Here is a 22543-nt window from a genome sequence, read left to right on the forward strand (position 1 = left end):
ATCTGGTGATTCTTGAAAGATCATTACTAATGCCTCTACAAGCTCTTCAGCTACCTCGTTCAGAACCCAATGGTGTAGTCCATCTGGTCCAAGTGGCTCATCTACCTTCAGACATTTCAGTTTCCCAAGCACCTTCTCCCTAGTAATAGCAACTGCACTCACTTCTGCCCCGACACTCTTGAACTTCTGGCATACTGCTAGTGTCTTCCACAGTGAGGGGAGACTGACACAAAACACTTAAATTCATCCACCTTTTCTATGTTTCCCATTACCATCTCTCCAGTATCATTTTCAATATTCACCCTTGCCTCTCTTTTACTTTTTATATATCTGAAGAAAGTCTTTTGTATCCTCCTTTATATTATTGGCTAGCAGACCTTCATATTTCATCTTCTTTCTCTATGGCTCTTTTAGTTACCTTTCCTTGGTTTTTAAAAGCTTCTCACTAATGTTTGCTATATATGCCCTCTCTTTTCCTTTTTCTGTCATGGTTGTCTAAGTACTGTGCTCAGTTCTGGTCACCTCACTACAGGAAGGATGTGGAAACTATAGAAAGGGTGCAGAGGAGATTTACAAGGATGTTGCCTGGATTGGGGAGGATGCCTTATGAACATAGGTTGAGTGAACGGGGCCTTTTCTCCTTGGAGCGACTGAGGATGAGGGGTGACCTAATAGAGGTGTATAAGATGATGAGAGGCATTGATCATGTGCATGGATAGAGGCTTTTTCCCAGGGCTGAAATGGTTGCCACAAGAGGACACAGGTTTAAGGTGCTGGGGAGTATGTACAGAGGGGATGTCGGGGGTAAGTTAATTTTTCTATGCAGAGAATGGTGAGTGCACAGAATGGGCTGCCGGCAACTGTGGTGGAGGCAGATACAATATGGTCTTTTAAGAGTCTCTTGGATAGGTACATGGAGCTTAGAAAATAGAGGGCCATGGGTAACCCTAGGTAATCTCTAAAGTGGATGTTCAGCACAGCATTGTGGGCCAAAGGGCCTGTAATGTGCTGTAGGTTTTCTATGTTCTATCATTTTGTCTTATATATTTCCATTTTATTTTACCATTACCAAGGAAGAATTAGATTTAACTTTTTCCTAACAGTAAGGTAAACTGTTACACTTCTGGGCAGAATACTTGTCACCAACGCAAACCTAATAAACATTTTACAGCATCAACCTACATATATTTATGCAACAATGTACTGAAGACGTTGGAAATCTACCTGTTAGAAGTATTCAGTGGGATCCTTGAGATGTGGAATATTAGGTTCAGGTCTATGACCTAAAGCCCAAGGTATTGTTGCTACCTTTCTCTCTACATGCTTTTCATAGCATTTTATATAATTGTACACAGAAATTGGAGTAAACTCTGAGAATGATAGATAAACTGAGCTGGCCTGCTCCCCCAGAATAACTGCTTGCTTTCTTCCCACACTAACCTAGATTAGATGCTGAGGACTTGTGTACTTCATGGGACCCCTGTACTCCAAAGTCCAACAGTGTAACCAGAATCCTCTGGTTACATAACAGAGGACCCTCCCCAAAGCTATAATTACAATTTGGTCTTTGGTAAATATAAAAGTTCAGAATCAGGTTTATTATCAGTGACATATATCATGAAATTTGTTGTTTTGCGGCAGCAGTAAGAGCAATACATAGAAATCCGTCGGCGAGGGAAAGAAGCTGTACCTGATATGTTGAGTGTCTGTCTTCAGGCTTGTACCTCCTCACTGATAGCAATGAGAAGAGTTGCCATTAATTTTAATAGTTTTGGTATTTGGGCATACTTAAATTACAAGTTAAAAGATGACAATAAAAGTTTAATGATGTAAAAACAACAAAAATTAATAAGTATCCATAGTCTTCTTTGCAAAATGAACAGATTACCTTTGTCTTTAGCCTATAATCCCTCTTGAAATATAAAAAAGTCTTGATTTCTCAGACAGGCTGGGTTCTGAGACTCAGCATGATGTCCAGAGGCAGCGTGAACAGATGGATCTTACCTGAGACTTCCACGTTTCACAGTGCATGTGTGGAAGTTCAGAACTTATTTAATGTCAATAGCTGAATGATGGGCTCTATGAACGGGTTTCTTAGCAACTCAGTATAATCCAGCCAAACATGGCAGTAAATACACACAATTATAAATACACATTATAATTAAAGTTACTGTAATGGTAACTGATTATGTCAATTCTGTTTTCAATCATTTAGAAAATCAGCTCATTTAAAGTGTTGAATTCCATATTTTCAGTGAAGGTGTGAATCAGCAGGCTTGCACACAGTAAATGAAAGAGACAAAAGTCCATTTAATAAGGATTATTAATCTATTGTGACTAAATAATTAATTAAATTGGTTTCCGATTGGTTTAAGATAAAGGCTAGCTCTGCTTTTAATCAAAAACAAGATAAAAGCTGGAGATGCTGAAAATCCAAGCAACACACACAAAATGCTGGAGGAACTCAGCAGGCCAGGCAGCATCTATGGAAATTGGTACGGTCTCCGTTTGCCAGAAGAAGCAGGATCTCCCAGTGGCCACCCATTTTAATTCCACTTCCCATTCCGATACGTCTATCCATGGCCTCCTCCTCTGTCACGATAAAGCCACACTCAGGTTAGAGGAACAACACCTTGTATTCCGTCTGGGTAGCATGAACATCAATTTTTCGAACTTCCAGTAATAGCCCACTCTCTCCTTCACCATTCCCCATCCCCTTTTCCCTTTCTCACCTTATCTCTTTCCCAACACATCACCTCCCTCTGGTGCTCCTCCCTCTTTTCTTTCTTCCATGGCCTTCTATCCTCTCCTATTAGATTCCCCCTTCTCCAGCCCTGTATCTCTTTCACCAATCAACCTCCCAGCTCTTTACTTCACCCTTCCCCCTCCTGGTTTCACCTATCATCTTCTGTTTCTCTCCCTCTCCTTTTAAATCTACTCATCTTTTTTTCTCCAGTCCTGCTCAACGTTTCGGCCCAAAACATCGACTGTACTCTTTTCCATAGATGCTGCCTGGCCTGCTGAGATCCACCAGCACGTTGAGCGTGTTGCTCTGCTTTTAAAATCAATTTTAGATGCATTTATTTGATTTTGACAAATTATTTACAATTTTTGGAAATTCTGCGTAACAAGATATTGAAGCTGGTAATAGGACGTAAACCAATACAGCACAGGAACAAGCCCTTTGACCCACAGTGTTGTGCTGATCCAATTAAATCAGTAACCAAATGGGCAACTAATACCCTCCGCCTACACAATGTCCACATCCCTCCATTTTCCACATATTTATGTGCCTATCTGTCTGTGCTGCGCCTACCTCTACCAGCACCTCAGGCAATGCATTCCAGTCACCCACCACACACTGTGCAAAAAAACCATGCCCCTCACATCTACTGCCTTTTACCTTAAATGCATGCTCTCTGGCATTAGACATTTCAGCCCTGGGAAAAAAGATACTCTCTGTCAACTCTAATCTTTGCCTCTCATAATCTTATAAACCTCTATCCGATCTCCCCGTAGGCCTCTGCCACTCTGGAGAAAAACATCCCAAGATTGTCCAACCTCTCATCATAGCACAAGCCCTCTAATCCACGAAGCATCCTGATAAACCTCTTCCGCACCCTCTCCAAAAATGTATTGAAGATGAATTGTATTTGTTCCAGAATTGTATTAGTACCATAGTCTGATTTTACTTAAGCTATAAGTACAGGTTGTAAATATATTACAGATGTTTTATTTCAAATTAGAAATTCATTTCAAAATCTTGTTGAATAATTCAAAAGAACACATATTAGGCAATAATTGTTTATTAAGATATTGTTGAGCAAACAACCTAGTGGGCATCAATAAAGCCTTGCAACGTAAAATACATAAATTAAATGATACTGTGAAACTGTTAACAAAGAACTCAGTGCACCTCACTGGCATATTTTGAGTAAATTACCACACAAATACCAGTTCATGCATTACAGTCCAGAATTTGTGACATAATAATTTTATAACGTGATGCCAAGATAACAATGCATGAAGTGAGATGAGCTTCCAAAGAACTTAATTTTATTCTTTTTAAAAAATATATATATATATATATATAAATCTATCAGATAATTTGTTCAATATTCTTTGATATTGTTCTTTACATGAAGGTCAGTCACAAAAATAGGAAGTTTTAACAGTCTTTAAGACCAGACACTAAACTTCCTCTTTTTGAATGTAAATAGTCATTGTGTTATTAAGTACAATCGAAGTAGGATTATTCTGAAGTTGAAAAATATATATTAAATGTAAATAGCCATAATGAAAATATGTGTATTTCTATCAGTCTGGGACAGGATAGGGTGGTATTGGTGGGATATAATAGGGTTCAAAGGCATAATTTTATAAGTAAACCTCTGACTGCTTTTCATTACTTTCATACTCAAAGTGCATTTAATTTCTGCTGGTCGTAGCAAATTTTTATCATGATGAACTTCTAACTTTATCTGATAAATTAAAGATAGCGCAAAAAGTTTGTAAAACCAACATGAGTAGTTATAAATTAGACAATATTACAGCCCATATTTTTATGGAAGTTGTTCATAGAACAACAAGTAGGCCTGAGCATTAAGTACTCGAGCTTCAGAAACCGTTTGTACATGGGTGTCGCTGACGTAAACCCATTGACCTGGTGGTGCTCCAACATCCCTGAAACCTGGAAAGCAGAAATCATCATTAATAAATCCATTAAATTCAAATGCAAATCAACACCAAATTGCTACAGCAGGATAATCAGAGTCATTTTCATTCAAAATGATTCAAAGTAGAGGTTCTCAAAATAATGGTAAGTGAAGAATACATTTGAAATTAGGCCTCACGGTTTGATTGGAACATCATTTCCTGTTTATATCTGGCTCTATTGCCTCAGAAACTGCTGATCCCCTGGAATTTTCACACACAAGAGTCTCGAGTTTACAGGGAATGGTGCAGAGAACAAAACGCATCCAGTGAGCGGCAGTTCTGTGAGTGAAGATGCCTCGTTAGTGAGAGAGATCAGAGGAGAATGGCCAGACTGACGGGAAAGCGACAGTAACTCAAATAACCACGTTACAACAGTGGTATGCAGGAGAACATTTCTGAATGCACATGTTGAACCTCGAAGTGGATAAGCTACAGAAGCAGAAGACCAGACTGCATTCCACTCCTGTACCTAATAAACCAGTGTATTTCCAATAGGCTGTACTATGCTTCAAGAGGAACTTATTCTAAAGATCAGTGAAGCAATTACCTACTCAAATGCAGCTGCTTTTCACACAGTGATCTTTTTGATACAACTTTTATTGGGATTTCAATATCATCTTATTGCCATTATCAATATAATCTCTCTCACCTCTAACATTAGGATTGCTTGATATAACCATATAAGCTTTGTAGATCAAATACCTAGAGTCAAATACACTGCAAAGATAACTGATAAAATGATAGATTCATTTTGTTATAAGAGATACAATAGAATTTTGAAAAATTATTAACAAAGACTGACAACCAATGTGCAAAGATAATACTGAAAACGTAAGTTATGAAGAATCCTTGAAAGTGAGCCTGTATGTTGTAGAATCCATTCAGTTCAGGGTAATGGTAATTTCAAGTTATCCATACTGGTTCAGGACTTCCCAAACCTGGTGGTGTGGAAACTTAGGCTTCTGTTCCTCCTGCCCGATGGCAGTCGCTCATTGGGATCCTTGTTGATGGATGCTGCTTTGTTGTGGCGGCGCGCCTTGTGAATGTACATAATGGTGGGGAGGACTTTGTCTATGATGGATTGGCTGTATCCAGTTCTGATTTTGTAATTAACATTAGCAATGTTAGCAACATTAGACAACTTAAGGACTGTAATTAGTGAACAAGTAAAAGAAAACATTCTGTTCCTTAAAGAGTGCATGCTTTAGGATCATCTAAAACTTTGACAAACTTCTATAGATATGTGTAGAGTAAATTGACTGGTTGTATCATGGCCTGGTAAACACCAATACCCTTGAACAGGAAAAACTGCCAAAAAGTAGTGGATACGGCCCAGTCCATGATGGATAAAGCCTTTGCCACTATTGAGCAAAACTACACAGAACACTGTTACAATAAAGCAGCATCCATTATCAAGGACCCCCACCATCCAAGGTCATGCTGTCTTCTCACTCCTGCCATTGGGAATGAGGTACAGGAGCCTTAAGACCCACACTACCAGGTTCAGGAACAGTTATTACCCCTCAAACATCAGGCTCTTGAACCAGAGGGGATAACTTCACTCACCCATCACTGAACTGTTCCCACTAAATGGACTCACTTTCAAGGACTCTTTATCTCATGCTCTTAATTTTTATTGCTTATTTATGTATTTATTATTAGTTTCCTCTTTCTTCTTGCATTTGCACAGTTTGCTTTTTATTTGCACATTGATTGTTCGTCTGTACTTTTGGGTACATGAGAACGTAAGAAATAGGAGCAGGAGTCAGCTATCTGGGCCTCCTAGTCTGCTCTGCCATTCAATAAGATCATGGCTGATCTAGCCATGGACTCATCTCAACTTATCTGCCTTTTCCCCATAACCCTTAATTCCCCTACTGTGCAAAGATCCATCCAACCTTGTCTTAAATATATTTACTGAGGTAGCCTCCACTTCTTCATTGGGCAGAGAATTCCATAGATTCACCACTCTCTGGGAAGATTCAAGATTCAAAAACTTTATTGTCATTCTAACCATAAATCAGCTCTGCAGGGCAGAATGAGACAGCGTTTCCCAGGGGCAAGTGCAATCATAACATAACAAACACAACAATAAATAGTAAACACAACAATAAATGGTGAACACAACAATAAGTAGTAAAACACAACAGCCACATGTCAGTTAAAAACAAGTTACAAGTGTCCAAAACAGTCAGGTAGAGCAGCTATTTAGCAGTCTGACTGCCTGTGGGAGGAAGCTGTTTAGTAGCCTTGTGGTTTTAGTTTTGATGCTCCTGAAACGTTTGCCTGATGGCAGAAGAGCAAACAGTTCATGGAGAGGGTGTGAGGGGTCTTTAATGATGTACCGTGTCTTCTGGAGGCATCAACTCTGAAAGAGGTCTTGGACAAAAGGTAGGAAGACCCCAATAACCTTCTCTGCTCCCCTAACCACCCTCTGCAAGGCTTTTTTGTCGGCAGCACTGCAGCTGGAGTACCAGGCTATGATGCAAAAGGTCAGTGCACACTCAACCACTCCTCTGTAGAATGTAGTTAAGATGTTAGTGGGGAGTGATGCTTGTTTTGAGCTTCCTCAGAAAGTGCAATCTGTGCTGGGCTCATTTCACAATCCCAGTGGTGTTCCTGGACCAGGTGAGATTGTCCGAGATCTGCACCCCAAGGAACTTGATGTTTTCCACTCTCTCCACTGTGCAGCCGCTGATGCTGAGGGTGTGTGCTCAGGCTGAGACCGTCTGAAATCGACGATCATCTCCTTGGTTTTGATGACATTAAGCATCGAGTTGTTGTCACTGCACCAGCTCTCTAGGTGTTTGACCTCCTGCCTGTACATTGTTTCATCATTTTTGCTGATGAGCCCCACCACTGAGGTATCAGCAGCAAATTTAATGATCAGGTTCCCCTTGAATCTGACTGCACAGTCATGTGTTAGCAGTGTAAACAGCAGTGGGCTGAGCACACAGCCTTGTGGGGATCCAGTGCTCAGTGTGATGGAGTCAGAGATGTTCCTGCCAACACGGACTGACTGTGGTCTCTCTGTCAAGAAATCCAGAATCCAGCGACACATGGCAGTGTTAAGGCCAATCAGCAACAGTTTCTCCACTAGTCTCTGTGGGATGATGGTATTGAACGCTGAACTGAAATCAATGTACAGGATTCTGGCATAAGTGTCCTTATTGTCCAAGTGAGAGAACTGTGTACAGTGTGGTGGATATTGCGTCCTCCGTAGAGCGGTTGGGACGATAAGCAAACTGTAGAGGAGCCAGCGATGAAGGGAGGCTGGCTGTGATATGAGGCTTGACAAGCCGTTCAAAACATTTCATCACTATGGGGGTCAGGGTGATGGGACAGTAATCATTCAGACAGGCTACAACTGATTTCTTTGCTACAGGGATGATTGTGGAGGTTTTGAAGCATCTGGGGACAATGGCTTGACTAAGGGAGATGTTGAAAATGTCTGTCAGGACATCTGCTAATACATCAGCACATTCCTTGAGCACACGTCCAGGGATGTTGTTGGGACCTCCTGCTTTTCGTGGGTTGACCCTGGCAAGGGTCCTCCGTGTGTGCTCTGAATCAATGATTGGAGCCGGCTGGTCAGATGGTAAGAAGGGACTGGCTCTCCCCCTTGCTGTAGTGTTTGATGCTTTGAAGCATGCAAAGAGATTGCTGAGCCTGTCTGGAAGAGAGGTGTTGCTGTCATCAGTTTTCTGCCTGATCTTGTAGTCTGTCAGAGCTTGAATTCCCTGCCATATCCGTCTGGTGTCACCTGTGTCACAGAAGTGTCCATGTATTTTGCCCACATAGGCCCTTTTTGCTTTCCTGATCCCTAGTGAAAGCACAGTCCTGGCTGAGCGAAGTGCACTCCTGTCCCCGATCTGTAGGCTGTGTCACGGGCCTTCAGTAGTGAACGCACCTCTGTTGTCATCCATGGCTTTTGATTACCACGGGCGGAAAAGCAGTTCCTTCTCATCTGTGTCCTATATCTACTCACCTGAATCTTGAGGCTATGTCTAGTCTCACATATCAGTGGAAACAACTTTCCTACTTCTACGTTATCAACCACTTTCATAATTTTATGTTTCTATAAGATCTCCTCCCATTCTTGGGTGTGGTCTTCCACAAGGAAATGAATCTCAGAGTTGTATCTGATGACAGATTCATACTTTGAAAATAAATTCACTTTGAACTTTAAGAGTGGCTACTGCATTCTCTGTGTGCAAAGAACACAAGAAAGCTACGACAATTAGAGTGCAAATATTTAATTACACCTGACCACAGTTCAGGCATTTTACCTGAAATATTCTTGTTTGCTGAGGACTGTTCAGAGAGCTTTTTGTTGGCTGTTCTGACTTGCACATAAGCTGCATAATGTCCACCACGCATTGAGCCACAGTGTTCAACTATTCCATAAAGTCCATACAGCACTTTGCCTTTGTCTCCAACATTCTAGGTGAACAAACAGCCATCAAAATTTGATAGGTTATTTTCATGGTATAATTAGATTTTCAATATACCTATAACATACAAAGACATTTTTATACTCAGACTACAGAAACTAATCATAACATCTAACATGCACTCATTAGGACACTTCTTTCCCCCAGGTACACAATCAGACCTGGCATAGATAATTATTCATGAAACCTATTTTCTTTTATATCATTTACAGTTTTTCTTTTAACCCAACTTTAGGCAATTTCTGTTTTCAGGCCTTTACTGTTCCCTACTTAACTTTGACACAGTTCCTTTATATATGAACAACCATTGCTTCCTTCCTGAACCAGTTACCCAAATGGCTATAAATGCTACTACCAGCCTTACTTCACTGAACAGCTAATTTATCTTAAAGAATCTCAGCTTAAGATACTTGGAAAAATAGAGTGTGAAACTATGCTTATTCCTGCTTCCAGTTTTTAAGCCTCAATTCTTGAGCTCCTTTTCAAAACTGTGATAGGAGCTGATAACTTTTGAATATTTAAAGGCCTAAATAGAGTGGACATAGTGAGGATGTCTTCTGTTGTAGGAGTGTCTAGGACCAGAGGGCACAGCCTCAGAATAGAACAGAGAATGAGGAGGAATTTCTTTAGCCAGAGGGTGGTGAATCTGTGGAATTTACTGTCACAGTTCCCTGCTGAGGCCAATCATTGAGCATATTTAAAGCAGAGGTTGATAAGATTCTTGATTAGTCAGGGCATCAAGGTTAGAGGGAGAAGGTGGGAGAATGGGGTTGAATGGGACAATACATTTCCCATGATGGAAAAGTGGAGTGGACTTGATGGGCCGAATGGCCTGATTCTGCTCCTGCGTCTTATGGCCTCATTTTCCAGCTGTAGATGTTTGGAAATTGTCTGCAAACAAGACATTGATATTGATAAAGCAAACAAGATGTTGATAAAAGTGCAGTTAACTGTTCTAGCATCATTTCTGTCAACTTAGCCCATCCAGAATCTCAGTTGCAACTTCCTTTGATAAGGCTTGAGCAGAAACACTTTTATTCGTTAAGTCTAAAATAAAGTACTTGTTCTTCAGCTGTGCCCTCTTTTTCTCCATGAATCTATGTTTTTTTAATGTTTGGGTCTCGGATCAGCCCACTTCTCCTCGTACAATCCATTTCCTGTTCACGCATATGAGTATTTTTAGATTCCTTTTTGCTTCCTGTACATATCTTTTTCATTTCCATTCTGTGCCCTTCTTCTTTGTTCCTTTTGTTCTGAATGTTCTGTAATCTTAAGTAACAACTTTGCATCTGCCTTTTATTCCTCTGTTCTGTAGATACCTTTTTAGCTTTAATTTCCCTATTTTTCTCATGTGGTAATGCACCTATTTTCTTGAAACATTTCCACTTTAAAGGTTTTCCATTCTTCAGTTAGGTTTTTGTCTGTCAAGCCTGAATTCTATTTCACTTTGGTTAGATTTGTGTTCATCTGATTGAAATTGGCTCTTCCCTACTTTCAGGTAATCCACTCTCGCTGTGTTTTATTTCCAATCACACCTGTTTATCCAGGATCTCCATCAACTTTTCCATCAGTTCGCATCCTCTTACCTAGATTCATTACCCTCACCACCTGGTTCCATCTTTATCACATATATAATTCTCTTCTTGGCTTTCTTGTCCTTCGCAACACCTATCCTATCCCCCCATCTGGTCCCTCTGCCCCTTATCCCTTGTTATCTGTTCCATCTATCAGCTCCCTCAGGAGGCACGGAGGGTTTCAGCCTCAGCCAGCTCCATCATGGGCACAACCCTCCCCACCACTGAGAACATCGTCAAGAGGCGATGCCTCAAGAGGCAACATTCATCAATAAAGGCCCTCACCATCCAGGATAGGAGATCAGCACAGTGGAAAGTCAAATGGCAGAGGGGAAGACACTATTTCTGAATCATCATGAGTGGGTCTTCAGGCTCCTTCTTGTTACTATCATGAGGGAGGAGGTACAGGAGCCTGAAAGCCCACTCACAATGATTCAGAAACAGCTTTCAGAATAAATCTGATTTTTCACTTTCTTTTTTCTCATCCCACACATTGGAGAGCCAACTGGGCAAGTGCCAACATCTTAACATTAAAAACTCATTGAAGTTGAGTTGAACGTGCTGATAATTGTGTCGAATAAATCACTTTGACCATTGCATCACAGGCATTCCTTGTTCTGCACATCTCTCCCCTAGCTTCTCTCCTACTGAAAACTAACTTTCATCTCTCTTTCCCAGTTCTGGTGAAGGTTTGCAGAATTGAAACGTTGACTGTGTTTCTTTCTATAGATACTGCCTGACTTGCTGAGTGTTTCCAGCATTTTTTGCTTTAACTTCAAATTTCCAGAATCTGCAGATTTTTGGATTTTCTCTTGATTAAAATCTACCCTGTTGCCAAGAGAAGATCAAATGCTTCAGTAAGATACACCTTTAATCTTCTAAACACCAGCAATACAGACCCAACAAGTTTAGCCTCACTTGATTAATCAATGGAAATAGTTATGGATCTTTTTTTGATAGCATGAAGAACAAATTTAAAACATTTTGTAAAAATATATTCTTAAGTACTTTGTGTGCATAGAACATACCTTGCAGTTGGAGGAACAGAATGGTGCCAAATCCAGAACCAAAGGGAAGTCGACATGTTTATTGACCTTTCGTAAACTCAAACCTGCCTGGCAAGGAACATAAATCTTTTTAAAGTAACTGAATTATCAACTTACATTACAGTGTGATTACAACCATCATGTAAAAATTGTTAAAATTGTTTTCTTATTCAAAAGATATCTGCGGTCATAGTCCTGAATTTGATATGGGATCCTTGATTTTAGAAATATTAGGGATATAGAACAAAGTAGTGTGCATTGTTCTGAACACTGTAAGAGAACACAGAACAGTACAGAATAGGAACAGGCCCTTCCGCACACAATGTAGTGCCAAACTAAATATATTAATAATCAAATGGCCAACTACACTAATTTATTCTACCTACACAATGTCCATATCCTTCCATCTTCCTCACATTCATGTGCCTATCTGTCTGTCTCTTAAAAATCCCTAATTTATCTGCCTCTACCACCACCCAGGCAGTGCATTTCAGGCATAATTGTATAATGAAAGCTAACCACAGAATAAAGAAAGTGTAGAAGGCATTCATTAACATAGTTTTAAAGCTGAAAGGTTTTAGAAAGAAAGTAAATAAATCAGTGTAACTAAGAACAAGACTGAGGCAATCAAAGACACATGTTGTAAAATTTTCATAAAGGTATATTGAAAAATAAAGCCCAGTCAAATAATGACACTTCAAGGTTACCACCAAAATTGAACGAAATCACCATTTTTTTCTGAAAACATTTAATTTTTTAAAGCACTTTAAATATAGGAGAATGTTTCATGCCTGTTATTAATTTGAAATTATAGAAGATGACCCAACGAGATCAGTAAAATAGTTAGGCTTTAAGATAATAATAAGTAGGAAAAAGTGGTGAGGAGGCAGAAAGGTTTAGGGAGATAATTCTAGAAATGGAGCATGGCCACTTACTAAAATCCAAATTAATCAAAGGCCAGATATAGAGGAGAGCCAGGTATAACTGGAGAAGATTATATCAATGAGAAAGAGCCAGTCTGGGAAGATGAGAATGCTAAAATTGAGGTATTGCTTGAAGGAGCATCAAGAAAGGGAGCTGAAAGGTGCAAGAGACTTAGAGCAAATTAAAATGTGGACATGAGTTTTAAATCAACTAAGATTTACAAAGGAGAAACAGAGATTGCCCAGGAATGTCCTGAAGTAACTGATATATTTAAGCAGAGGGACATTAGATTATTGAACACTAGAGGAAACTGTAACGGCAGAAGAACTATGCAATTAGATAAAATAATTGAAAAATAATTATTTGTTGGGAATGAAAAAAGAGGGAATGGGATTAAATGGATTCTTCATAAGGTACAGTACATAGTAATGATAGATTTAATTGCTTTCTTCCATGCTATAAAATGTGATGATTCAATTTTTTGATTTTATTAGTGGAAAGAGTTTAATTTTAAACCATTAACTTGTAATGGACAAACTATACATTTTTGCTTTGAATAAAAAACTTTGTCAGAACCGTCTTAAAATAATTTATAAAAAAACAGATTTAGACTAAGCACTCAATTACTGAACAAATATTTGATTTTAAATACATTTGTATATAGAAGTGCTTGAGAAATTTTCAGAATCAGAATCAGGTTTATTATCACCGGCATGTGGTGTGAAATTTGTTAACTTAGCAGCAGCAGTTCAATGCAATACACAATATAGAAGAATAAAAATAAATAAATTAATAATATTGATCAAAAGGCATGTTTGTCTATTTGATTCAAATTTATTTGTCACTTGTACATCAAAATATACAATGAAATATATTGTTTAACAAGCAACACACCCGAGGGTGAGCTGGGGTCCAGCGCAGTATGCCTACAATGCTCCGCTGAACAACACAGAACACAAGCAACAAAACTGAACTGATGACGCAAAATGACCTAACATGAAAATAATAACAAATAATTTTTTGTAACATCCTACTGATAATTACCTGGTGGAATCTTTTAAGGTGAAGATTTAATATCGGTGGAACAGCAGAGATCAACATTTGCTTCCGAGCATTTGTATATACATGTTCCGATTTCTTTTCTTTTGAAAGAAAATATATAGTAAAAATAAGTGTTAATGTGAATAATAATAAAAAAAATTACTCAAGGTAACTACATGATAAGTATTTAATAAAAACGGTGCCTAAGTATAAGTTATAAAGATTGATTTCATTTACTTATCTTTTATGTTAATTCATCCTCAACTTTTGCAGGTTACTGTTTATATTGTCATTTTCCCTCCCCACATAAATGGAAGAAATATTTCCTTTGCTGCTTGGAGTAAGACCGAGATGTGTTTATTTACAGGGCATGGCCATCATTGGCCATCAAATTGCTCTGGAGGTGGTGGTGAGTCACTACTTCACAGTATTATAATTGATATGGTACTGCTACTCCCCTGATGACTCTGGCCAGGATTTGGACACAATGACAATGAAGGAAGGGTGATACATTTCAAAGACATGAGAGGGGAGCCATCAGCATCTGGCATTCCCTAGCACCAGCTGTCCTTTTTTCCCTTAGTGGGTCTGGGATGTGTTTTATTTAGAGATATGGCATGGAATAGACCTTCTGGTCCTTCAAGCCATGCTGCCCAGCAGCCCACCAATTTAACCCTAGGACCACAGGACAATTTACAATGGCCAATTAACCTACTGACTGGTACGTCTTTAGACTGTGGGAGAAACCGGAACACTGAAGAAACGGGGAAGATGTAAAAACTCCTTACAAATGACATTGGAATTGAATTCTGAACTCCAATGACCTGAGGTGTAATAGTGTTGTGCTAATAGACAATAGACAATAGGTGCAGAAGTAGACCATTCGGCCCTTCGAGCCTGCACCGCCATTCTGAGATCATGGCTGATCATCTACTATCAATACCCTGTTCCTGCCTTGTCCCCATATCCCTTGATTCCCCTATCCATAAGATACCTATCTAGCTCCTCCATAAGATACCTATCTAGCTAATGCTATGCTATGCTTGCACCAGCCTAGTGAGTAACTGTGGTAGAATATACACGGTTACCATAGGATGTAGGATGCTACATAGGATGCTAAGTAGCAAATGTCTAATGCGGTGGATAGAGTGCTAATCGTTCAAAAGTATAAAATTCATTACCAAAATACATATTCATTTTCTTGCAGGCATTCACAGTAAAACAAAGAAATACAAAAGAATCAATGAAAACTACAACTATTGACAAATAACCAATGTCCAAAGACAAATTATGCCAATACAACCAACCAACCAAACAACAATGAGAACATGAGTTGCAGAGTCTTTGAAAGCAAGTCCATAGGTTGTGTTCAGTAATCTGTTCAGTGTTGAGGTGAGTGAAATTATCCACAATGGTTCAGCAGCCTGACGCTTGTAGGGTAATAATTCTTCCTGAACCTGGTGGTGTGGAACCCAAGGCTCTCTCATTCAGGTCAAAGCTTGTTGAATGCATTCCATCACACTTTTGGCGTGATTTCTATGTGGTAAAAAAGTTTTGAAGGGCCTAAATATGATTCACTCGCCCAGAATAATCAGATTCTAAACTGCTCTTGTAGCCATACTACTTACAGTGCCTATAAAAAGTATTCAACCCCCTCGCAAGTTTTCATGTTTTATTGTTTTACAACATTGAATCACAGTGGATTTAATTTAGCTTTTTTTGACACTGATCAACAGACTCTTTCGTGTCAAAGTGAAAACAGCTCTCTACAAAGTGATCTAAATTAATTACAAATATAAAACAAAATAATTGATTGTATAGGTATTCACCCCCTTTAATATGACACACCAAATCATCACTGGTGCAGCCAATTGATTTTAGAGACACATAATTAGTTAAATGGAGATCACCGTGTGCAGTCAAGGTGTTTCAAACAATTGTAGTGAAAATACAATTACTACATACAACAACTGTTGCCCGGGTGCTTCACTAGTCTCAGCTTTATGGGAGTGTGGCAAGGAGAAAGCCACTGTGGAAAACAAACCTCACATGACATTTCATGTAGAGTTTGCCAGAAGGCATGTGGGAAACTCTGAAGTCAGCTGGAAGAAGGTTCTATGGTCTGATGAAACCAAAATTGAGCTTTTTGGACATCAGCCTAAACACTATGCTTGGTGATAAGTCAAACCCTGCACATGATCAAAAACACACAATCCCTACTGTGAATCCTGGTGGTGGCTGCATCATGCTGTGGGGATGCTTCTCTGCAGCAGGCCCTGGAAGGCTTGTGAAGGTAGAGGGTAAAATGAATGCAGCAAAATACAGGGAAATCCTGGAGGAAAACTTGATGCAGTCTGCAAGAGAACTGCGACTTGGGAGAAGATTTGTTTTCCAGCAAAACAATGACCCCAAGTATAAAGCCAAAGCTACACAGGAATGGCTTAAAAATGACAAAGTTAATGTTCTGGAGTGGCCAAGTTAGAGTCCAGACCTCAATCCAACTGAATATCTCTGACTGGACTTGAAAAGGGGGCTGTTCACTCACAATCCCCATGCAATCTGACAGAGCTTGAGCAGTTTTGTAAAGAAGAATGGGGGAAAACTGCAGCGTCCAGATGTGCAAATCTGATAGAGACCTATCCACACAGACTTAAAGCTGTAATTGCTGCCAAAGGTGCATCTACTACTGACTTGAAGGGGGTGAGTAATTATGCAATCAATTACTTTGTGTTTAATAATTGTGATTAATTTAGATCATTTTGTAGAAATCTGTTTTCACTTTGAAATGAAATAATCTTTTTCTGTTGATCAGTGTCACAAAAAAACACCAAAATAATTCCACTATGATTCTATGTTGTGAAACAATAAACATGAGAACTTCTAAGGTGGTTGAATACTGTATGATGGTAATTAACTGATGGCCCAATTAACCAGAATCTATATGTTGGTAATGCAGCTGAGACATTGTGAAGGCAGTAAAGAACCATGGAACATTCAACCATATCTCCAGCATAGGGAGAAGATGGCTTTTATCAATAGGAAGGCCACCTGTAAGACTTCTTTTAGGAGGATGTGCTTAGTTTTTGATCATACCAACTGGATATTCAGCAGGAACATAGAAACACCTTGAAACTTCACTTGTGATCCCCCTCTAGATCTCTCTCTATGGCACACAACATCCTGTTTGTTTATTTATTTTGCGATACAGAGTGGATTAAGTGTTTCTGGCTCTTTGAGCTGTGCCACCAGCAACCCACCAATTTAACCCTAACCTAATCATGGGACAATTTACAATGGCCAATCAACCTACTAACGGGTATGTCCTTGGATTGTGGGAGGAAATATGCAGAAGACTTGGAGCAAAATTAGGTTACTCAGCCTAGGTTATTCAGTTAGTGTGGCGTCCGGGCTGGGTCGGGGGCCGGCCCCTCCAGTGTTCAATCGTGCCTTCTCCTCACAACTGTTGACACCCTTACAAATCAATAACCTATCAAACTCTGCTTTAAATATGCCCAATGATTTCGCATCCACAACAGTCTATGGCAATGAAATTCACAGTTTCACCAGCTGTTTACTAAGGAGATTCCTCCTCAACTCTGTTGTAAAGGGGCGTCCTTATATTCTCAGTCTTTGCCCTCTAGTCTTAGACTCCCTCACTATAAGAAATGTCCTCTCCCCATCCACTCTGTCTAGGCCTTTGACACTTATTGAGTACTCAGTGAGATGTCTCCCACATTCTTCTAAACTCAGTGAGTACAGACTGTTCAAACAACAACTCATTCATTCCCAGAAGGATTCTCATGAACCTTCTCTGGACCGTCTCCACGCAGCACCATCCTTTCTTAGATAAGGGGCCCAAAACTGCTCACAATACTTCGCTCGGTCTGACCTATGCCTTAGAAAGCCCCAGCTATAGCTATTCTTTTATCAGCTCCGGTCAGAACCCCTTGAAGAAAGCAGGCTAGCATCATGTTATGAAGGAATTAGGAATGAAGAACAAACAAAATCTAAACCTTGACAGTGACACCCATATCTGGAAAATGATTGCAAAAGTAGGTTGGCATCAAGGCAGGTAGAATGCAACATTCATCCATCAATGGACATCTATAGGATGTTTCTGGCACTTATGCATCACCCACCTGCTGACTGTGCCTTCTTGTGCTGCTTCTGCTTTCTCTCTGTACATTTTTCACACAACAGTTTGTTGTTACCCATTAGTAGATCTATGGATGTGAACTGGGCAAGACAAGACTGAAGAGAACATTCCTTAGGTCTGGCTCTGTAGCTTCGCGATAGTGTTTGAAAAGCCGTATGTGCGTTTTTCGAAACAACACATTTCTCTTTTGTGTCTTGAACACTGTCGGTTTGATCCTCATAAGTAGAATCAATAATTAGATTTTCCTTTTTAGTACTGCCAAGGTTGAGTTTTGATATCCCACTGGAAAGAGAATCATTACAGCTAAAGTCGGCATGTTTGAGTTGCACTGAATTGCTGTTCAAAAATTTGTGGCTGACAGTTGCCAAACCAATGCTGGAATCAGTGCTGCCACTCAGGGACTCCACTGGCTTTGACGGGTTCTCAGGTTCTGATGCTTCAGTGTCTGCATCATTGCTTCGGTCTGATTGATTGCTTCTGTCTGACTGATTCCCATCTTTATCGCTACCTTCAGACTGACTTAATATATTGCCTTCCACCGGATTAGAGCAATGAAGTGCCTGGTTACTCTCCTCCTCAATGTGTCCATTACTTTGTTCTGCAGAAGCTTGCCAACTGTTCTCGTCATCTGTTGACTTCTTTATTCCCTTTATCCTTTGCTTGTTTACGTAACTCTGCTAAAAATACAATAATGAAAAATGTTGGCATATTGTGTGGAAAATCTTTGCCTGAGAATATCTCAGATTATGAAGACCCTAGGTACCATATAAAGAACACTGGGCAATTAAATTGTTGGGAGATCCTTTTACTTTAGAAAGATAGGTCATGAATTGGTTAAGTCTCACATCTAGTTCAGTATGTCAGATTGACCTACTGATAAGAGGGCCATTAATCAGATGGTCACTGAAAATTACTACACAGGAACAGGCCCTTCAGCCAATCTAGACCTTGCCAAACTATTAACCTGCCCAGTACCATCGACCTGCACCTGGACCATACCCTTCCATGCCCCTCCCATCCATTTTCCTACCCAATTCTCTTAAACGTTGAAAGCAAACCACTTCCATACTCTCACCATAAGACCATAAAACATAGGCGCAGAATTAGGCCATTCAGCTTATTGAGTCAGCTCTGCCATTCCATCATGGCTGATCTCAGATCCCACTCAAACCCATACACCTGCCTTCTCGCCATATCCTTTGATGCCCTGACCAATCAGGATACTATCAAATTTTGCTTTACATATACCCGCAGACTTGGCCTCCACCGCAGTCTGTGGAAGTACATTCCTCAGGTTCACCATCCTCTGAAAAATTTCTCTTTACTTCTGTTATAAAAGGTCACCCCTCAATTTAGAGGCTGTGCCCTGTGGTTCTGGATACCCCCACCATAGGAAGCATCCTCTCCACAGCCACCCTATCCAGTCCTTTCAACATTCGGTAGGTTCCCCTCGAACATTTCATCTTTCACCTCTAACCCATGACCTCTGGTTCTAGTCTCACCCAACTTCAGTGGATTTACCTTATCTATACCCCTCATAACTTTTACACATCTCTCAAACCTTGCCTTATTCTCCCATGCTGTAGGGAAGAAAGTTCTAACCTATTTAATCATTCCCTATAACTCAGGTCCTCAAGTCTTAGCAACATCCTTGTAAATTTTCTCTGCACTCTTTCAATCTTATTGATATCTTAGTATCCTTAGATCTAAGCTTCCTTACAAAAAAACCACCAGTCTCAGATTATTTCTTCTTCAATATGAAAGATCTGCTAAAAACCTAGGCTTCCGCAATGCTGAAAGACATAGAAAGCCAGTCTTCCTCACCTGCTGACTGTTTCCAGTGTTCCTTGTTTCTGTGCCAGCTGACAGGTTTGCAATGTTAAATTTTAATTTAAAAATCTAATGTCATTTAAAAGTAAAATATCGCAGATGCTAGTGTTGGATTCTGATTTAATCCAAAGTTCTTTCAGAAGTCAGGAAAGAAGTAAAATGTAATAGAACAAAGAAAGCTAAAAACAGGAGCAGAGGCTAGCAGCAGAAGGGAGAGATGAAGAAGAAAAAAGACAAAGAGACTAACACGGTACTGCCTTGTGGTTAGCAATTTTTATACTCCATAGATTTAAAAAATCCATTCAAGTTCGTAGATAAAAGTTAACCAATGAGATACCCCCTATTCAAATAATGCAGCACCAGGGAAGCTCCCAAAACCTTCCAGAATCATACCACTAGGGGACACAATGAAAAGTCATATACATACTGTGGCTACCAGGAAGCATGGTTAGCAGGTACATGTATATCAAAATTACTTAAAGTACAAGCAGACAATCAGTTGTTAAACCACCAAGAAAATAACAAACAGTTGGATCTAACAATGCTGGATATCTGAAATAATAAAAATGCTGGAAAATTAAGGTCATCTGTGGACATAGAAATAATAAACAGCTGTGGAATATCTAACTTATTCCATAAATGAGAGAAAAAACACATTGATAAGGCTGCCTAATCTAACCAAAAAATATTGAATAAATTAAATGCTAGTGCAGCTTCTGACAAGAACAAAAGGCTCTAGTGGCAGGATTAACTAACCAGAGATTTGCACTATTTTCTGGTTTTTTAAACATTTGTTTAAAACAACTATCAGTTACTTGCACTGAGCTGCTAGTTGAATTTAACTGGATGTTTATCTAGTAGAACAAAGGTTTAATTCTTACTGGAAAGTTACGAATATCATAGGGAGTTGTATGTAGACAGCTTAAGGAGCTTGTTTGAATACAGAACAGTACAGCACAGGAACAGTCCCTTCAGCCCACAACGGTCTGGCCATCCAAATTATGAATCAAATAGCCAACTAAATTAATTGCTTCTGCCTACACAACATTGATATCATTCCATTGTTCTCACATACAAATGCGCATCAAAATGTCGCTTAAAAGTCCATAATATATCTGCCTCTACCACCACCCTAAGCAGCACCCACCACTCTGGGAGGGAAAAAAAACTTGCCCCTTGCATCTCCTTTGAATTTACCCCTCTTACATTAAATGTGTGCTTCTGGTATTAGACATCTAAACCCCAGGAAAAAGTTACTGTCTGTATACTCTATGTCTCTCATAATCTTATAAAATTCCACTCAGCTTCTGCTGTTCCAGAGTAAATCCAAGTTTGTCCAACCTCTCGTTATAGCAATGGTTTCATTCTTTCTGAAAGTTGCTAAAAACCACAAGGAGTGATATGCCAGTTGCTGAAAGACCACGTTTGGTTGTAAGGACTCAGTAATAACCAGCTGCACTCAGACATGGTGTACTAAAGTTCAAAGTAAATTTATTACCAAAGTACATACATATATGTCACCATATCCAACCTGAAATTCATTCTATTGTGGGCATACTCAATAAATCTATACAATAATAACCATAACAGAATTGACAAAAGACTAGAGAGTTCAACCAAGGTGCAGAAGGCAAAAACTGTGCAAATACAAAAAGAAGAAACAATAATAATAAATTAATAAGCAATAAATTTCAAGAACACAAGATGGAGAGTCCTTGAAAGTTTGTCGATTGGTTGTGGAAACATTTTAATGATGGGGCAAATGAAGTTGAGTGAAGTTACCCCCTTTGGTTGAAGAGCCTGATGGTTCAGGGGTAGTAACTGTTCCTGAAGCTGCTGGTGTAAGTCCTGAGACTCTTGTACCTTGTTCCTGATGACAGCAGATAGAAGAGAGCATGTGTTGGGTGTCCACGATGATGGATGCTGCTTTCCTGTGACCAGGGTCAATGTAGAGGTGCTCAATGTTTGCGAGGGCTTTACCCGTGATGGACTGGGCCATATCCACTATTCTTTGTAGGATTTTCGGCTCAGGGGCATTGTTGTTTCCATACGAGACCATAATGCATCCAGTCAATATACCCTCCACCACATATCTATAGAAGATTGTCAAAGTTTTGGATGTTATGCTGATTCTCCACAAACTCCTAAGTAAGTAGCGTGTGCTTTCTTCATAATTGCACTCACATGCTGGGCCCAGGACATATCTTCTGAAATGATAACATCGAGGAATTTAAAGTTGCTGACCCTCTCCACCTCTAATCCTCTGGAGGGCCGGCTCATGGACCTCTGGTTTCCTCCTCCTGAAGTCAATAATCAGCTCCTTGGTCTTGCTGACATTGAGTAAGAGGTTGTTGTTATGGCACCACTCAGCCAGATTTTCAGTCTCCCCCCTGAATGCTAATTCGTCACCACCTTTGATTCAGCCAACAACAGTGGTGTCATCAGCAGACTTGAATATAGCATTGGAGCCATGCTTAGCCACACAGTCAAAAGTGTAAAGACGGTAGAGCAGTGGACTAAGCACACAGCCTTGTGGTACACCTGTGGTGATGGAGATTGTGGAGGAGATATTGTTGGCAATCTAAATTGACTGAGGTCTGCAAGTGAGGAAATCGAGGGTTCAGTTGCACAAGGAGGTATTTGAAACTTAACTGATCAGTTTTAATGGGATGATAATATTCAATGCCAAGCTGTAGTCGATAAAGAGCATCCTGAAATATGCAACTTTGATGTCCAGATGTTCCAGAGTTGAGTAAAGATCTACTGAGATGGAATCTGCTGTGGACCTATTGTGCTGTTAGG

General features: G+C 39.8%; 1 protein-coding gene across 4 annotated transcripts in view; it reads right to left on the reverse strand.

Moving 5' to 3' along the window:
- Positions 1 to 3790: 3790 nt before the first annotated feature.
- usp45 (ubiquitin specific peptidase 45) overlaps positions 3791 to 22543 on the reverse strand; it is a 96792-nt gene continuing 78039 nt past the window's right edge. For 2 of the 4 annotated variants that reach the window (XM_073055746.1, XM_073055745.1), the window contains exons 13-17: positions 17895 to 18588; positions 13759 to 13856; positions 11773 to 11859; positions 9006 to 9159; positions 3791 to 4690 (exon numbers count right to left, since the gene is read on the reverse strand). In XM_073055746.1, coding sequence (XP_072911847.1) covers positions 4563 to 4690; positions 9006 to 9159; positions 11773 to 11859; positions 13759 to 13856; positions 17895 to 18588 — 1161 coding nt within the window. In that variant the 3' untranslated portion in view covers positions 3791 to 4562. Of the gene's footprint in view, positions 4691 to 9005; positions 9160 to 11772; positions 11860 to 13758; positions 13857 to 17894; positions 18589 to 22543 lie in introns of those variants that run through there. The other 2 variants (XM_073055747.1, XR_012100201.1) reach the window with 2 other exon arrangements.

This window comes from Hemitrygon akajei, chromosome 9 (assembly GCF_048418815.1).
Source record: "Hemitrygon akajei chromosome 9, sHemAka1.3, whole genome shotgun sequence".
Taxonomy (NCBI): Eukaryota; Metazoa; Chordata; class Chondrichthyes; order Myliobatiformes; family Dasyatidae; genus Hemitrygon; species Hemitrygon akajei.